At 39.7% G+C, this 17854-nt stretch overlaps 4 protein-coding genes across 7 annotated transcripts; 2 read left to right on the top strand and 2 right to left on the bottom strand.

The window, feature by feature from the left end:
* The first annotated feature begins 1045 nt into the window (after positions 1-1045).
* Positions 1046-4602, top strand: LOC116289543 (ankyrin repeat domain-containing protein 61). Its single transcript, XM_031696489.2, has 2 exons — positions 1046-1428; positions 3286-4602. Exons 1-2 carry the CDS (start codon positions 1227-1229, stop codon positions 4212-4214), a joined length of 1131 nt encoding a protein of 376 aa, XP_031552349.2. The 5' UTR covers positions 1046-1226; the 3' UTR covers positions 4215-4602.
* Positions 4603-5012: 410 nt separating this feature from the next.
* LOC116289545 (uncharacterized) lies at positions 5013-17811 on the bottom strand. Of its 4 annotated transcripts, none has more exons than XM_089031676.1 (4): positions 17464-17811; positions 9587-9709; positions 8117-8308; positions 5013-6889 (listed from the first exon to the last, which is right to left on the bottom strand). In XM_089031676.1, the coding sequence occupies exon 4, from the start codon at positions 6846-6848 to the stop codon at positions 5766-5768; it is 1083 nt and encodes a 360-aa protein (XP_088887802.1). In that variant the 5' UTR covers positions 6849-6889; positions 8117-8308; positions 9587-9709; positions 17464-17811; the 3' UTR covers positions 5013-5765. The 4 variants fall into 4 exon arrangements, with proteins under 4 accessions (XP_088887802.1, XP_031552351.2, XP_031552350.2 ...); XM_031696491.2 differs by lacking the exon at positions 17464-17811 and adding an exon at positions 15794-16172; XM_031696490.2 differs by having other exon boundaries at positions 8117-9709.
* Positions 14836-15498, bottom strand: LOC116289549 (protein lethal(2)essential for life-like). The gene has a single exon (XM_031696498.2). The coding sequence runs from the start codon at positions 15496-15498 to the stop codon at positions 14836-14838; it is 663 nt and encodes a 220-aa protein (XP_031552358.1).
* Positions 16252-17452, top strand: LOC116289548 (protein lethal(2)essential for life). The gene has a single exon (XM_031696497.2). The coding sequence runs from the start codon at positions 16365-16367 to the stop codon at positions 17040-17042; it is 678 nt and encodes a 225-aa protein (XP_031552357.1). The 5' UTR covers positions 16252-16364; the 3' UTR covers positions 17043-17452.
* Positions 17812-17854: the final 43 nt, after the last annotated feature.

The following is a 17854-nucleotide window of genomic DNA, read 5'->3' as shown; positions in this document are numbered from 1 at the left end:
AATATTAGTTTAATTTCACTCGTTCGCTAATTTGCTTATATGCGGCATTTGTCACGTTGTTGTTTCACACTTTACACTTCATTACATTTGATTGATTGTTCCCCTTCATTGGTTGGTCTTGGTTTTGTGGCCCTCTGTGTCTGTCTGTCTGGTTCGAGAGGAGCAGCTTTACACACTGAACTTGTATTGTTTGATCCTACTTAACTAGGAATAAGGCAAAAAGTGTTATTTTAGCGTTGCTGCAGCATCATGCCGGTTCATTAGCAGCCATCAAGAAAATACAAAACAATAGGCAATCAGAACAATGGGAAGATTTGTTTTGTATGCCACTAGAGCGCGAAACAGCTGCGTCACACTTGTTAGTTTTGTTAATTAGTTAATTAGTCCTCAAAATAACCACGTATTGTGTTGTGGGAGACCAAATGCTTATTATTAATCTACCTTCAAAAACTGCGCGCGTATTCTTACATCTTTAACGTGTACGGATTTTGCTTGTAGCACTCCCAGCACTTAAATTGCTTGTAGCACTCCCATCTTCTTTTCTTTCCGACAAACTTTCACAATACATACAACAGCGAACAGAACCGAGTAAAGATGTTTCTTATATTGGCTTAATTTGATAATCAATTGAGTCCTGCAGTCTTAATGATTGATCCAAACATGACAGATGACGCGTGTCACATTCCTCAGTACTCGGCCCTTGAAGATAAGGACACTCCAACAATGAACACTTCGAGTTTTTAGCCACTTTATTTAAATGCATACTGATGGTATTTCTATCGTGGAAATGCCTACTTTATTATATTACCATGCACGTTATTTATAACAGTCACTATATGCGTCAATCATAATAATGGTCAATAATAACATAAACTAAGTAGCACGAATGCTTTGTTTGGATTAAAATTTATTGGTCATTACAGAACCACGACTTTTGTGTTAAAGAATTTAAAATGTCATTAAGACAAAGATAAAGAAGTAAAACTATTATCCAGGAGAGCCTTGTGCTAATTTGCATAAACATATGTTTGTAGTGTAGGGAAAATCCAAAAACAAAAGATGCGACGCCTGATTGGTCAACGCCCAGTCAATGTATCACAGGTCGATACGATAGGTACGTCAAATCCATTGATAATCCTTGAGCGCGCTTTACTTGCTAAGTAAAATCGCAGTCATTGCAGTTCTCTGTTGGTTATACTGTGAAGGTTTGTCGGAAAGAAGACAAGATGGAAGTACTACTAGATGCAGTAGCCATTGATGATGTTGCCAAAGTCAACTCAGTCTTAATTTCTTTAGAATCAAACGCCGAAGTCGAAAACAACAGAGCTAACGACGACATGATCTTCTCAGACCAAGATTTACGAGATGCTTTTGTTCAAGCCGCATTTTTTGGCTCTCTTAAAAGCCTTATGTCTTTGAGGAAATATGGTAAGAGCGACATAGTCAATGCTTTCAGAATATCAGACCATTGATATCTTTAATCAGTTGCTAAATAATGGCTATATAATAGCTTGGATCAAAGAATCCATTCCAGTGCTTCTGGTATTGTATTTGGTTTGGTCTTAGGTCATGACAGTCCAATATATAGATGTGACTGAAATACGGGAAGTATTATACTCCTACCTCTCACCAATCGTTATTCTAAGCATTTGTTTTATATATCAAAAAATATCTTTCATAACGCACTCGATCGCGTTGAATATTTTTTTCTGACAAACAATCAATCAACGTTTAATACTTTATGTCAAGATTTCAAATGAGTAGAAAATTCCCTTGGATTGAACTTGATTAATTGAAGCAAGGTATCCTTTGTTTTCTACCTCAAGTATTTATTTATTTACCATCGAATAAAAAGAGTTTTTCTTTTTGACCCAATGCACTGGCTGATTTAAAATATACAAAAAATGATAGATATGGAAATTCGTTCGCGTAAGTCAATGAATAAAGCCTATTAAATACTCTACGCTCAAAATGAATCACTTTCGTAAATATTTACTCGTTATTAACATGCCATCTTTTTGACATACCAGTAGGGAACACACACTATAAAGCGCTGGTTTACATCTAAGAATCGAGATTGTTTTCGGTTCTTCCCGCAGATCAGAGAAATATATATATATGTATATCTAAGTGAAAATCAGACGTCATTTGTTTTTTCTATGCGATACTTGGTGTAGCCTTGAGTGCTGTTTGTATATGGTTGTCAGTACTGAATACGTTACGTTGCTGATTGACAAGGCTCTTCAATCAAAGCACCATTTAGGCCATCAATACCATCTCTTCCAACTGATCAAAGAACCAAACTAACGTAGAATGCTCTAAAAACAATAGATGTTTGAATTCAGTATTTGGCTTCCAAAATAAATATCATGGCCATCATTAATACCTCGATACTAAACACTTGGATTTCAAATTCTAGCAATTTGTTTGTAGTAACATGAACTTCGAGGGAGGGCTTTATTATGTTTCACTCTTCCATCAGCCGATTACGTCTGTATTTCCTGCAGTGTATATTCTTTTAAATTTCTCTTTTTCACCCGCGCCTGCTAATGTAATGGTCATTACAAGACAAGTAAGGTGTACACGGCGTCAGCCTTACGCACGGGAATCAACTCGCATATCTGTCTATTTTTTTCTATTTCAAAATAAAATAGGAAGATTTGCGAAATGTCAGGGGGAAATGTTTATTTTTTGAAGTTTACTTCATCCTTCAATTTAATTCATCGAACGCTAACAACTACTTAATTTCCTTAATTGAATAGCTGTGATGATGTAATCGAGAGACCAGGGTGGCATCAATAATTAACGATCGAATATTGATTATATTGCAAGCATAGTTACAGCTGTATCAACATCAGTTTTCGTCTAAATCTCGAGTTTTTTGTCTACATTTCTGGACATAAGTAAAATGAACTGATCCACAAATTGTTTTTAATGCTCGGTCAACACTAATGTGATGGGAGTAAGTGTAGAAATCTCGTACAAGTCAGTTGAACAATGTCTACGTAGAACTGAACTTAGCTGCTTGCACTCTACGATTTGGCAATCAAAACCAATTTGGCCCATTTCATTTGGCTTCAGAATAAATGAATAATAGCATTCTTATCACTAATGGGGAAATAATGAATTTTTGAATACGGCTGTCGAAATAACCTGGTCTGTCCGGCATCCTTATTTGGGATTTCCTGAGCATACGTAAGCGTGTCAATGTTTATTCTAACTTTGTTCCGGGTAATCCTGCAGTATATATATTTTGTACGTATAAATGTGTTTTTCTTTTACAAGTTTCAGATATTAATGGCCTTGGAAAGCTGAGAGATTGGTACCCAGACTACCGCGTCTCACCACTTCGAGCGGCGGTGGAGAATGATAAACTGGAGGTTATAAACTGGCTTTGCTCTATTGGCGCCGATACCAATTACCCCGAGTGCGTCTGCAGTATTTACTATTCAAATCATGTATCCACTTCTTGTTTTTCGAACTTCTGCTCCATTCCTTGTCATGTGCCTTTACATTTTGCTAGATCTAGCGCATGCGTAGACATACTCTTGGCTCATGGAGCGAGCATCAACGCGCAAGACTGTATGGGCAAAACTCCATTGTCCATGGCAACGCTCAATGGACGCCTTGACGTGATGGAAAAACTGTGTAAGGAAGGTGCTGATGTGGGACTTGGGAGTATCTGGGGAGCAGCACCACTGGTTTATGCTCAGCATATACAGTTAAAGAAAGATCGCATTGCAGCCACCGAAATTCTCTGTCGCTTTGGTGCTGATGTCAATTTTCAAGATCGAAATGGTAGAACTTGCTTACACGTGGCAAAGGATGTGGAATGTGTGCAGATTGTTTTAGCTTATGGAGCAGATCCCAGTATAGAAACCATCTTCGGCAAAACTGCTATTGTAACTGCTGCAGAAAATCAACTGTGGTCAATAGTGTGGATTCTCTACGATGCAGAGGTACGCACCAACATTGGTCTCTTATCCAGTGGAGTGTCGTTGTTTTCGTCTCTCCCAGTAGATGTATTAACTTGGTTGCTCAAGCTTTCGAATGACGTCCGAGACTTGACCCATCTTTGTCGATCTGTTATAAGATCACAGTTACTAAGAAATAACAGTAACATGGACGAGGCAATTGCTTGTTTGCCCATCCCCCCACGGGTCAAGTTTTATTTAGCCCTGTGGTACCATACTCAGGATTCCGACTTGCTATAAACCAACCGCGATGGTGTTGCTGGAAAACGCGTAATTCAACCATTATTATCAGTAGGAATTGTGGAATTACAAATGGCCGTTTCGATATAATAATTTTACTGGCAGTGAAACACGACACTGGTAATGAACTACTAAGCAGGGAGGTCTTCGCTCTCTTGACCTAAATGTCACAATAGACCTTTTTGTCGATACGGCGGCCATCTTGTATTCTGTTGTTTGAATTAAAATCATTTGAAAACCTAACACCGCCACTATATCAGCTTTATAAATTTTCAACGTTTGCCCGCATTAGATAGCGTAATTAAAGATGGCCGTACAGTGCGGCGGACGATTCATCAAATAATGTTCAGTTCATCAATAAAAGTGGAACTTGACAAGTTACCATCGATATGGAAAGTTCAGTTTTCTGTTTTGGGCTTTGTTTACGATTTATGGATAAAAGTACCGCGATACTAGGTGGTAGATCTAGGCTAGAGGACAACAACTTCTATATTTATATTATTCAGTGTGCACAGATCATGGAGTGCTCCGCCCTTTGGGACTATTTGATCGAACTAATATATAAGGGCAAGGGCAGGATAAGGAGTTTATCAGGTTAGGGGAAGGGGGGGGGGGGGGGGGGAGTGGGGAGGGAGGCAGTTGAAGTACTTCGGAGTATGCAAGGATCAAAAAGCGAGTTCAAGTAAGCCGAACCTCGTCGTCACGAGAATCTCATGTGGCATGAACATTGGTGTTCCAAGATAAAGAAGAAACTACTGACGATATGTAGTATTTACAAAAAGCAAAAGCAGAAAAAGCGAAAGCAAAATATCCCAGTTTTATTGGAAAATTGTTACCTTTTTCAAAAACTAAAATAAATGTTATATGACACTGTTGCATTAAAATTAACGTTAAAATTCTTAGTGATCCAGAGGTTATTTATTCTCGCCCTAGCGTTTGCTGTTTTGACGTGAAGCCGCTTGTTACAACCACAGAAAGCGAAATAAAACCTCTGTAACCCAGGGAAGGCTTATGATTGTATGTGATAGAAAAATCTACGCCTTCATGTGTCAGCGACATGAATGCTTTCAGAAACCAATGTTTTCATTTATAAAGGAGTTTTAGTTTCATATTATTTTGTTGGTTTTCATAGCCGCCATCTTGCTTGAATATAACAGAAAATTCACCGTTAGCCCCGTGTTGTATCAGCCAACATGGCCGCCATGTCTTTTGTTATTGCATTCTCTAGAGTATGACTAGCAATACATCGATTACATACAAGCTTTGATTACAGGTATTAAACTGAACATATTTGGTATGACTATGAAAACGGACCGCGGAAGTGCAAGAGTTACTTACGCAGTTATGCAAGATAATGCTCGGTTCTTCGAAGTCACACTCATACGAAAAATGCTCATTATTGATGGTTTTCGAGGCGGCCATGTTGGAGGAACTTAACAAAAGAATTGTCAATGAATTCTTTTGTTACATCCTCCAACATGGCCGCCGTGTCTTTTGCTATTTAATTCTCTTGGGAATGGTTGAAAACCATCAATAACGTGATAACCGTGTTTAGCAATACCCAGGGAGCCAGAGTGGTCCCCATGTTGTGATTCTCCTGTTCCTTCCACACTTGGCCCCCACGCACCACCCAAATCCATGAGTTTTGTACAGGGACCTGCTGTAGATGATGCTTCCTCTTGGGTACCACTTACCACGATACGAGCACATGTGCCGCTGTCCTGCCAAAAACGGCCTTTCTTCTTTACAGCTGAGTGGTTTCCACTTTATGAGGGCGGCATTCTTTTCACAGCTTCCTTTGAAGCACCTTACTAGTGAGGGCTGTTTGCGGAAAATGTCCATGCCATGACGATATAAATGGCCTCTGTACCAGCAACCATCTCTTTGCTTACTTCCAGACTGGCAATTAAAACCAAGCCATGTGATGATCTGCCCATCATCGCTACATCTTCTTCCGTGACATCTTTCACCACTATTCCCAGTATACTGGGAAATCTCGCTTCCCAAATTATAAGACCGCCCTTGGAAGTTACAACCACGCGGAGGTTCTGTGGTAGGGTAGGACGGTGTTGAGGGGATCGTAGTTGGTCGAGCTGTTGTACTACAGCTCCAATCATCCCATGGGACAATACTGCCCTGGGCATCACAATACGTCCCATAGCACCACCCATACGTTGAGCCACGGGATATCTCGCTGCCAGGAGGGAACCATCTACCATTATAATAACACCCTGGAGGAGTAGTGGGTATGGTTGTTGTGGGTGCGGCTGTTGTGGGTGTGGGTGTTGTTGTTGGGAAGTAGGTTGTTGTTGTACTGCAATGGAAGTTATCCCATACCAAGACTTGACCAAATTGGTCACAGTAGGTACCGTAACACCAAGACTTTCCATCAAAACCACGAGAAATCTCCGAACCGGGTGGATACCACTTTCCCGATGAGAAACAACCAGATTTTACAGGAAATGTGGTAGGAATATCAGGTTGGAGGGTCACCTTATCGGGGGTTTCCCGTTTGGGTGTTGGAGATTTATTATCATTACTTCTCGTCGACATAGATGAAGTTGGATTGTCTAAGTCTGGTCGACCACAAACCAGTGTAACAGCAGCAAAATAAAGTAAAATGACTCGTTCCATTATGTGAACTGAATGACGAGGCTGAGGTCTTGAGATTCAATCTAAAATATGTAGAGAAGAAGTCAGCAAAATGACGTGTTGAATAGTTGAATAAATTAATGTAAATTAGATAAATACTATTTACCTAAAATAGAAAAAGCGCGCCAAACCAAGGGTCACAAAATTCAGGGGGATAGGGTCTAGGCTTAGATCTACTGATTTCATTCATTAGTGCTCTTCCGCCTTAGCGTCCAAGCTGAAGTCTAAAGTCGTTCCTCGACAAAAGATTGATGACCCTCAAATTTTGCACGGAGCTTTTTTGAATAAACTCCTAAAGATCTAGGTTATATCAACATTTTAGAAAAAGGTAAATATTCTAACACATGAAAAAAATAGATTTTTGTAGGGAAATTTGTTCGACTTTATGAGATTTTTTAAGAGCACCGAAACTACAAAATATGACAAATTAATGTATCCCTTTGTCCTTTTGTCGAAAATATCCACGTATATAATTGTAGAACGATTGATTAGCCTTCATTCGTGCAATCATAGAGTCTGCCAATATAACTAATAACTATTATCTTATGAATCTTAATTTTTTCCTTATCACTTCCGGTGCAGGCGTAATTTTTTCTCCAAAAGCCGTCGCGCGAATGCTTCCATTAAATTTCGAAAACAAGCTCGGGATCTCCTCGGGACACCCAATTTTTCTTTCCAGATTTCGAATCAGCATTAAATTTCAACTCGGAAATTGAAGTTTTGAAAAAGGTTTATTATTTTTTCCTAAAGTAGGCAGTCACCTAAGCTGTGTGTGAGTGCTAGGTTTCGTGTAACGTTTGTAAGCAGATCACGTAAGACGATTATTGAATATTTTTAAATTATCGATCTGCTAACATCTTAGTGAGCGAGCGACAATAACTCGTTTCTCGGCTTCGCGTATCCACGATCAAGTAAAAAAAGTCTTACAATGTTTTTTTTAATCAATGATAAAAGAATGTAATAATGATGAAAAGTTTGAAAAACACGTATATCATGATGAGATCATCGATGCCAACTGTAATTCAAGATAACCTTGTGTTGGTACAGACAACAAAAAAGATAAAGGAAAAAAACAAAAGTCAAATAAATTCGTGTATGAAAAGTAGAGGTGAATGATTAATATAGTTCAGCAATATGTATATGTAATATGTATATTCAACCAAGGAACAAGACATGAGAAGCCCGATATCAAGAATAACACGACTCATGCGGATTAACATATTCCTCTTCGTTTACCTTCCCATACTTACCCTGCTTTACGATAAACTCATCTGCAAATTAGATTGTCCCAGCCCTGCTCATGCAGGAGTATGTTGGAATCAAGGACCCAGCACAAGTGAACACGGCAATAATAGAGGACGCTTTAGCTAGTAGCCACTTTGGTACGGTTGACCGTAAATAAACATCAGCTTCGATTTCAATCTCGTGATCTGGGGGCGACCCTACAACGGGAACAGTGGAATGGCGGAACATTCTAAAGCGTGGAATGGCGTAATATTCTAAAGCGTGGAATGGTGGAATATTCTAAAGCGTGGAATGGTGGAATATTCTAAAGCGCGGAATGGTGGAATATTCTAAAGCGCGGAATGGCGGAACATTCTAAAGCGCGGAATGGCGGAACATTCTAAAACGCGGAATGGTGGAATATTCTAAAACGTGGAATGGTGAAATATTCTAAAGCGTGGAATGGCGGAACCTTCTAAAACGCGGAATGGTGGAATATTCTAAAACGCGGAATGGCGGAATATTCTAAAACGCGAAATACATTAAAAAATATACTAGGGGCAACCTCAGGTTGGGAAGTGCTGGCGTAGAACATTAGTGGAAGATATTCTTAATTTATTTGAGAGGCTTGAGTAGCTATTAATATATGCAAGTGAGTATTTAGTGATTTGGTTGGCCTGCAAAGGAATGTTATCCCTGCGGATCGAATTCCCTCACGTACGCGTGAAAACCTGTTTGAGCACTGGCCTAATCTTGTAAGTCTGCATTCCTCGGATTCTTGACATTCCAGATGAAAGTTACCCTGGGTGCCCCACACGGCCTCTGGCACCCAGGGTAGATGAAAGTTGAAAACTCAGAAAAGGTCAGAGTCTCTCGTATTCCGCGGGCCCAGGCCCCTTGGCGTTTTCTCGTCAAGATTATGCTTGCGTGCTCCTATTGTCGCCCGCAATAAATAACATAAAATAGGTCCGGTATTTAAAAACTCGCAGCGCAACAACAGTACTCTGATGCCTCTGTGAGTGTTACAATCTCCCAGATCCCTTTCTCGGGAGCTTTTACAATAACGTCCTCGCTCCACTCCCCTGGAATGCTTTTTCTCCTCCCATATCCAGGCAACTTAGCCGATTGGGCATGTCTACTGATGTCTCCATATCAACCTTCATTGCCTTCGCCGGAACACCATCTGATCCTGCTGCCTTACCATTCTTTAAAGACACTATCGCTCCTTGTATCTTAGACTTGCTAGGCTTGTGGCAGTTGAGATAGAGAGTTGTGTCGGATGGTGGAAGATCTTGTGGGTTGTCTGGGGCGGGCCGATTTAAGAGTACATCCCCATTTAATTGTACGTCCCCGTGTCTCGAGGCACTGCAAAATGACTGGTTCAGATAGGCTAAAATTCTCATCAATGTAAGCATCAATACGTAACACAAGCTGATGTAAGCGCCGTACAAATGAATAACCAAGAACCAAAATACGAGGCGAACTCATTGACGTACCTATACTGCGCTGAATAACGTGTAGAAATGCCTTCAAGGTTCAAAATTTGGAGTTTCAGATGTATCCTAAAGGATGGTTCAAATAGGAGAGGCCGAGGATTTCTCGTGCATCGCCTGATAAACCTTTAGAAAAGAAACAAAAGAAATAAATAAACATAAAAAATCTAAGGCTAGATAAAACTTAGAAAAAGAAAAAAACAAAGAAAAAAAAGAAAAAAAACCCTCCAATACGGTGGGAATCGAACCCACGTCCACCACTTTTAATTATTAATTTCCAAGATACAGAAAAGGACAAAAAATTAGTGCCTTCATGCCATACCCCGAGACATCCGCTGGGTCATCGTATGGACTTCGGACATGACGGCAATTAAGTCCCTCTGCCCTTGGGTGTACGGATTACGCAGGATAGTGTTCTAGCCGAAGCATCAGGGGAGAGACTAGCCAGCCCCCAGACCATATCTACAGCTAATCCCTTGTACTCTGCCACGCACTGGCACGATGATTCGAAGTGGAAAATAATCTAGTCTATCTGGTGCATTGTTTCCATGGCTATTGTTGTGTTAATTTCCTGAAATCGTGGCCCAGTGAAAAAAACTTGGGCTTACAAGACACTGAGTCAAGCAAGTTTGAGTGAGATTAGTACTTGGATGGGTGACCTAAAATTCATAATTACCCAACTCTGTTTTTGAAAAAAATATCTTAAGATACTCGGATAAATATAGACCTTATAAATATTTTTTTTCCATCTAAAATCCGCCATAGTGTAATCAATTTGTTTACCTAGATGCTTTGAAAAGTCTTGGAACAACAGCCTAGCTCATAGCCGGTGTTATCAGCTCCTATTTTCGCGTTGAAATCTCCCATGATGATGAAAATATCTTTAGATCTTTCCTTGTTCAAAACATTCTTCAGTCTCCGCGCACAAATAAAATATCTCAGCCCCTTGTATCTGATATTGGCCACTTCCAAAAAGCGCTGTAATATCTTTAGATAAAAACTAAAAACACTGCCGAGTAATTTATGCTTGCCCAGTAGTCTGTGGTCAGACTGCAGGACACTGTGTCCTCTTATTCCTGCCGGGCTTGAAATCGGAATCCTTTAGAGCTCTTGCTCCATTTTAATTAAGGCGATATCATGCACTTCTTAGACCCATTTCCATGTATGGGGAAAACTTTGCGCGCACTAATCGATTATCGATTGATTTTGCCCTCCGTAGTAAAAGTATTTCAATGTATTTTAAGCGCGCTCTAATCGATTATCGATTGATTTTTTCCTTCATAGTAAACTACATTCAATGTATTTTAAAGCACGATCTAATCGATTATCGATTGATTTGTAGCGCGCGCACTCCATCACTGATCACGATAAGCATTATGACATAAATGCGCGCGCTCCCCGTTACTTAGCATCAGGATTTGTTTATTTGCCTTCATATTTCTTTTGACACTGAACCGAGAACAAGCTCGTTCCGTGCGCTAAAGAGAAAATACAAATCATTATAAGAAAGCGATTGAATTGACTGATATCATAATGAGTGACTATCATCCATCACTGGATGCCCAAGAAAGACTAGCAATGGACAGCATTGAAGAGATGCGTCAACAATTCCTGGAGATGATAGAAGCAGAGTTTGAGCGATCACTTGCAGTCTTCTCTGATCCAGAGTACCTTGCACTAGAGACTTCAGGTAACCCTAATATTCTACCACACCCACACGAAGATGATCAAGGTTCTAACCATCCTGTACGTGTACGAGAGATCCCTGTTTTACCACTCAGCAGTGTAGATGAACTATATTATCAGCCTGAGACTAATATTCTACCACACCCACACGAAGCTGATCAAGGTTCTAACCATCCTGTACGTGTACGAGAGATCCCTGTTTTACCACTCAGCAGTGTAGATGAACTATATTATCAGCCTGAGACTAATATTCTACCACACCCACACGAAGATGATCAAGGTTCTAACCATCCTGTACGTGTACGAGAGATCCCTGTTTTACCACTCAGCAGTGTAGATGAACTATATTATCAGCCTGAGACTCAACACATCACAGTTAGTGTTGAATCTGCTGATCCTTATGTCATGATGTTGGAACACCTTCTAGACAACGATAGTGACATTGACAGGGAATTCTGGAGTGACACCAGCAGCATCAATAGTGGATGGGGTGACTGGAGCAACAGCAGCAATGGTAGTGAAGGGGGTGACATTGAAGATAGTGATAGTGATGTGTGGAGGGATATAGAGGCTGAGGGATACGCTTCAAGAATTCAGTCATCAGAGAATACCACTAGTGAATCAGACAGTGAGCAGTTACCAGACTATGAGACTATGATGTCATCTGGAATACCACCATTGATTCGTGTTGCGAGCTGTCCTGTTACTGGACCAGCAAGCATACAGATCTCAGCCTCTAATCTCCATCAGCAATCAGACAGTGAAACCAAGGAATCCATCGCCGCAACTGAGAGAAATACCTCAGCCTTGCCTGTCGTACAGACAACTGGACAACAACAGACTGAACCACCATTCATGGTCCTTATTCGTTCTGTTCGTGCAGATATGACGAATCATCAGCCATCGTGCGATCCAAGTATACAAAACAACATTGCTGCCAACAGCAGTGTTAATAAAGACAATGAAATACGACAAAAGAAGACTGCGGTCAGACCGTCACAAAGGCTCAGCCACTATAATCAAGTTGCTAGTTGTTCTAACAACGTATCTACTTCATGTAAACGTAAAGCTGACATTCAACAAGTAATTATTGATGACCAAGACAGTGATAGTGATGTAAGTGAAGTATTTCCACCACCTCCTCCCCTGCAACGCCCAAAGCGACGTAGAGTCCAGCTTAATGATGATTTGTTCATCAAACCACTAACGCCTTGTGATGAGCTTCGGTTCATGGCTCGTGATCTGCACTTCAAGTGGATCACTCTCGATGACGCTGTCAACCGAATGAAACACATATTTGATCGAGCACAAGAAATGCTTGAATTCTGGAGCAGACGACATATTGAATGTGGTCATATAGCATTAATGGCAACTATCAGCCAAGAAACTGTTCTACAGTTGATCTACAGCCTGATGATTGAGGAGGAAAACCCAAACGACAATGAAGATAAAACTCGACAAGTGGCCCAGAAGGATTGGATGACTAACGGCAGCGATGACAGCGACGGTGATCACAATGCAGGGACACGTGATAATAATGACAATAGTGGACCAACAATTGAGACTTACTGGGTGTCTTCTGACAGCGATGACAACGACGCTGATCACAATATAGGGACACATGGTGATGGAGAGAATGGTAGACCAACAATTGAGACTTACTGGGTGTCTTCTGACAGCGATGACAACGACGTTGATCACAATGCTGGGACACATGGTGATGGAGACAATAGTAGACCAACAATTGAGACTTACTGGGTGTCTTCTGACAGTGATGACAACGACGCTGATGATCTATAGCCGAGAACGGTGATCTTCTTGGCGTAAGGTCAGGGCTAACAGAAGAGGAGGTCGACTTCTTGATGTTAGAAGGACCTAGCAGCAGATACGCCGTTGATAGATATTTTTAGTGATTATTATTGACAATCTTGACAAGTAAAAATAGAACACCATGTTTGTTCGTAAAAGGACTTGACTGAACTGCGAAACAATGAATTTCCTTATTCTTTGTACATACAGTACTAATGTTGTTTAATAAATTCATAATCTTAATTTTTCATTCAATTATTGGGGTTTAGCTTACTTAACCAGTGTTTGTGAAGAATGAAACAGTCTTATGCGTGTACGTAGGCATGGGCGGACCATGATGATGGTCGGAACAAAATAGCGTTCATATCGTACAAAGGCAACAGAGAAAGAATCTTTAAAGTCAATATTTCTACCCTGTAAGACTGAAAAACCTGCTTATCATGAGACAGATATTAACTTTGGCCTTTCATAACTCTGGTGATATTTGTTCAAAAATAATTCCAAAATTATTTTATTCAAGATATCTCTCAGATGACATCGGTTATTTATGCTAGAAAACTGTTATTCTCCCTTAGTGAAAAACCGCCATATATAAGGTCTTTTTTTCTGCACAACTGTTGAAAGTAAAACTACATTCCAAATGTGATATGGAAACATTTGTCAAAGTCAAATAACCAGAACTACACAAAGAAAACTTTATAAATGAGACATTCGTCTAAGAAAATTAATCTTGTTATCCTGAAACAAAAATTTGCAAGTGAATTCTTTACCATTGTTTATTATGGACAAAATCGCAAAATAATCGCCGCAAAAATCGCTAGTGTAAACGGGGCTTTAGAAAAATTCTCAACTAGATTGAAAAATTGAATATGTACGTCCATCTTTACAAAAATTAAGTTTAACTACATCTTTTGCTGTTCATTAACCGCGAAGAAATATTCATTGAACCGAAGAAGCATTGTCAATAGAGCGAACAGTCATATAGTAAGGCGAACGGAGTCTCAAGAGTACGATGGAACGTTCATTATGAAATTTAGCATTGAATTTGATATCGTTTTTTGTACACGAGTTTCCATATCTTATCGCGAACGAGTGAGCCTGTGTGCCGTGAGCGATATATGGGAAACGAGTGAATAAAAAAGATACCAGGCTCTTTGCATGTGATAGTTTGTTTATTACGTGACATTTAGGGTTAATACCGCGATAAAAAAAAACCGCACAGTTTAGTACGGTGAAGTGATATTTTGTCACTTCACTGATTTGGTCTTTATTCACGGCTTTCAAACTGATATCGAAATCCAACCTAAATGTGTAATAATTTTTATTTAAGACATTAATGACAATAACACGAAAATAATGATAAGCAAAAAACTTTTATTCTTACGTTATACGAGTCACGCTTCCAAACTTTATGCATTTGCAGCTCACTATAAAGCCGAAAAACTGAAACGAGTTGCGTTACAAATCTACTGATGTTCTTGCAATAAGTTCAGATCTCTTAACTAGCTCTAAATCTAGCTCTAAATCGAAATATCGGTGCAAGAACGTTTTAAACTGACCACGACGATTGATTACAATGATACTAACACGTGACTGTTTACTTAGATACATGCAAAACCATTAGGAACTGGTCCTTTAAAACTGTAACAAAGCAAATCTATCCTAATCTAATCTAATGTTTCATGTTCGAAAAGATTCTCCGTTAATCCGCATACCGGTTTGTTCCAAGTGTCTTGTAAACCATGAAGGCCCTTGGTTTACTCCTTAGCCTTCGTGATTTGGACCTCTCTCTCAGTTGGTTCAGGCAGTTGTTTCCTGGTTGCTTCGATGTGAAGGTGTCCATCCTTGTCCAGATTAGACACGATAGAATCCATGTCCACATCTTTGGGAAGCACGAAATGGCGATGAACCTTTCTGGAAGCATAACTGCCCTCTTTTTCTGACTCGTGGCTGGCAGTGATCATCAATTCATTGTTCATAACCTTGACTTTTACTTCTTCAGGAGAAAACTTGCTCACATCCAGGTTAACAGAGAATTTCTTGTCATCCATCTGAGCCACTGGACCGGCTTCAGCTTTCTTTTCCTTTGGCTTTTTGTAGGCCTCGATGTAAAGAACTCCATCAGGAGAAAAACGAGAAGAAACAGATGAAGGATCCACGTCCTCTGGCAGAGGGTAGGCTTGGTGGAGCTCACTGGTCTCGTAGCCAAACTGTCCTTGAGAGCGATGGACTCCATCTACCATCACTTTTCCATCTTCTACTTTTAGTGAGATTTCGTTAGGATCGAAATTCTGCACACCAACAGCAGCAAGGGCCACCTTGTCTTTGTCCTTTCTGTGGTCCGAATAGTAAGTCCAGCCAAAGAAAGGATCAACAAAAGATCCCAATGTCGCTACGAGAAGCTTGTCTGCAAGATCCATGGTGAACTGATTCAAGATATTGTTTGGTTCCTTTTTATGTCTCAGCTATAGCTTTCAGTTGAATTGATCGGAAGATCATTCGCAGCTCCCCATTTATATACCTTAGGAGCTAAGATTCTAGAACCATCAGTGAACGTGCTTTTCAGCATGTTTGACTTCGATCAAGTGACATTATTTACATGTAACTTCGATCGAGAAAGACTAGTACCTTCTAGAATTTTCTACAACATTCGAAATTTTCTATAGAGCTCTAGACTTTTATGAAGCCAAAGAAAATAGCTAGATCAATGATTACCTTATGTAGATATATGGGAAACTAAAAAGCTTTACAGTAAAAATGTTTTCCACTGAGCTTCACCTTCGTGCATGCAAAGCGCCATCTTGGCCTGTCCACAGGAAGCCCAAGTATTTCATTGGAACTATGGAATCGTGTTTATTTTTTGGGAAAAAATCATTCGGCTTCCTTCCACTGTAAATTCATGTTCATGGTCGTTGGAACATAGTTTTTATTCGAAAGAAAGATATGTTCTAAAGAATCATAGATTACCCAGAGGCGGAAATCGAGAAAAGTAGAACATGCTAGAGCACGGCTAGAAAATTCGATCGATGAACTTTCTAGAGCCCGGGTCTAGAAGGTGCTCGATCCTTCCATACAAATTTCGCTAAAAAAAGATATTACACAATATTCAAATGTCGATAAAAATAAATACTCATGTTTAGAAGTTTCTAGAAAGTCTGCAGCTAAGCTATATAAGCCAACAGCAGCCAGAGATGCTCACAAATAAAACAGCTGAGGTTTAGTTGTATCGCTCAAAAACTTGGACAAGGACACGGTAAATTCATTCAAGGTTATTCAACTCAAGAAAATGTATCGAGGTGACAAGCTTGTCTTGGCCACACTTGGAGCTTTTGGTCACCCATTTCTTGGCTGGACCCGTTATTCAGACTTTAAGCAAGAAAAAGATAAGGTGCTTTTAGCAAATTTGGATGTGCACAATTATGAACCAAACGAAATTACCCTCAAGGTCGAAGATGGGAAAGTAAAGGTTCAAGGAAAGCATCACTCACAAGGACGATTTGGCTTCGAGTCTAGCGAGTTCCACCAAGCCTATCCTCTGCCAGAGGACGTGGATCCTTCATCTGTTTCTTCTCGTTTTTCTCCTGATGGAGTTCTTTACATCGAGGCCTACAAAAAGCCAAAGGAAAAGAAAGCTGAAGCCGGTCCAGTAGCTCAGATGGATGACAAAAAATTCTCTGTCAACCTGGATTTGAGCAGCTTTTCCCCTGAAGAAGTCAAAGTTAAAGTCTTCAACAACGAACTAATGGTAAACGCTTCAAAGAATACCAAATCTGAGGAGGAAGGTGTTTTCGTTTCCCGCCAACTTCATCGCCATTTCGTGCTTCCCAAAGATGTAGACATGGATTCTATCAAGTCTAATCTGGACAAGGATGGACACCTTCACATCGAAGCAACCAGGAAACAACTGCCTGAACCAACTGAGAGAGAAATCGAAGTTGTGAAGCCCCCGAAAGATGAGGAGTGAAATGAAAAATCTCAGTTTGAGGTCCAAAAATCTTGCATCTAGTAAACTTATTTGCTATAGTATCTTAAGTAGAAAAACGTGTGTAAGTGGTTTATAACTTTTAAAGTGTAAACGTCATAATTAAGAGAAGACTTTTGGTTATTCAGTGTAGTACTGGAAAATCTTGCATCTAGTAAACTTATTTGCTGTAGTATTTTAAGTAAAACGTGTGTAAGTGCATGGTTTATGACTTTTAAAGTGTAAACGTCATAATTAAGATAAGACTTTTGGTTATTCAGTGTTGTACTGGAAAATGCTGTTGTATTGAAGTGATTGATACGCACAAACATAAATCAACTCTTCTAAGAGCTAAAAAGCTATTGTTTGTTATTGAGTTCCCTTTTAAATTGAAATAAAGATATTGTATTGTATTGTATTGTACCTGTTTGGTTCGTACTAGCAATGCAAGATGACTCGTGCAAAACATGTTCAAAGGTTGAGGAATAATAAGACTTCCTTTAGTTTTCTTTCACTGTTGAATGAGAGAATGAGATACCGGGTCGACGTCACATAATTAATTAGTACCCAGTCCAGCAGCTACCCAGTCCTTTTCCGTCGCGGTATGAAAATCGAAGGGGGCGAGAATTCCCGATTTTTCGGGAAATAATACCTACTCAAGCTTTTAATCCTTACTTTCTTAACTTTTCTTCTTCTTTTTTTTTTTCTTTTCTTTTTTTTTCTTCTTTTTGTTGAAAATAACATACATAAAATATTTTTTCTTTTAGCAAGTCATAGTAAACCTTCCGATTCCTATCTAACCAAATGCTTTGCTC

This window comes from Actinia tenebrosa, unplaced genomic scaffold, assembly GCF_029948245.1.
Source record: "Actinia tenebrosa isolate PJP-AT-01 unplaced genomic scaffold, QUT_ActTen_1.0 PGA_scaffold17__23_contigs__length_9995812, whole genome shotgun sequence".
NCBI classification, from domain to species: Eukaryota; Metazoa; Cnidaria; class Anthozoa; order Actiniaria; family Actiniidae; genus Actinia; species Actinia tenebrosa.
Note: the sequence above shows the minus strand (reverse complement) of the source record. Positions and strands in the feature narration are given on the sequence as shown.

Coding starts and splice junctions, on each gene's coding strand:
- LOC116289543 (XM_031696489.2), top strand. CDS start 1,227: ATGGAAGTACTACTAGATGCAGTAGCCATTGATGATGTTGCCAAAGTC. Junction 1,429..3,285: donor TATGTCTTTGAGGAAATATG/GTAAGAGCGACA, acceptor TTCTTTTACAAG/TTTCAGATATTAATGGCCTT.
- LOC116289545 (XM_031696490.2), bottom strand. CDS start 6,848: ATGGAACGAGTCATTTTACTTTATTTTGCTGCTGTTACACTGGTTTGT.
- LOC116289549 (XM_031696498.2), bottom strand. CDS start 15,498: ATGGATCTTGCAGACAAGCTTCTCGTAGCGACATTGGGATCTTTTGTT.
- LOC116289548 (XM_031696497.2), top strand. CDS start 16,365: ATGTATCGAGGTGACAAGCTTGTCTTGGCCACACTTGGAGCTTTTGGT.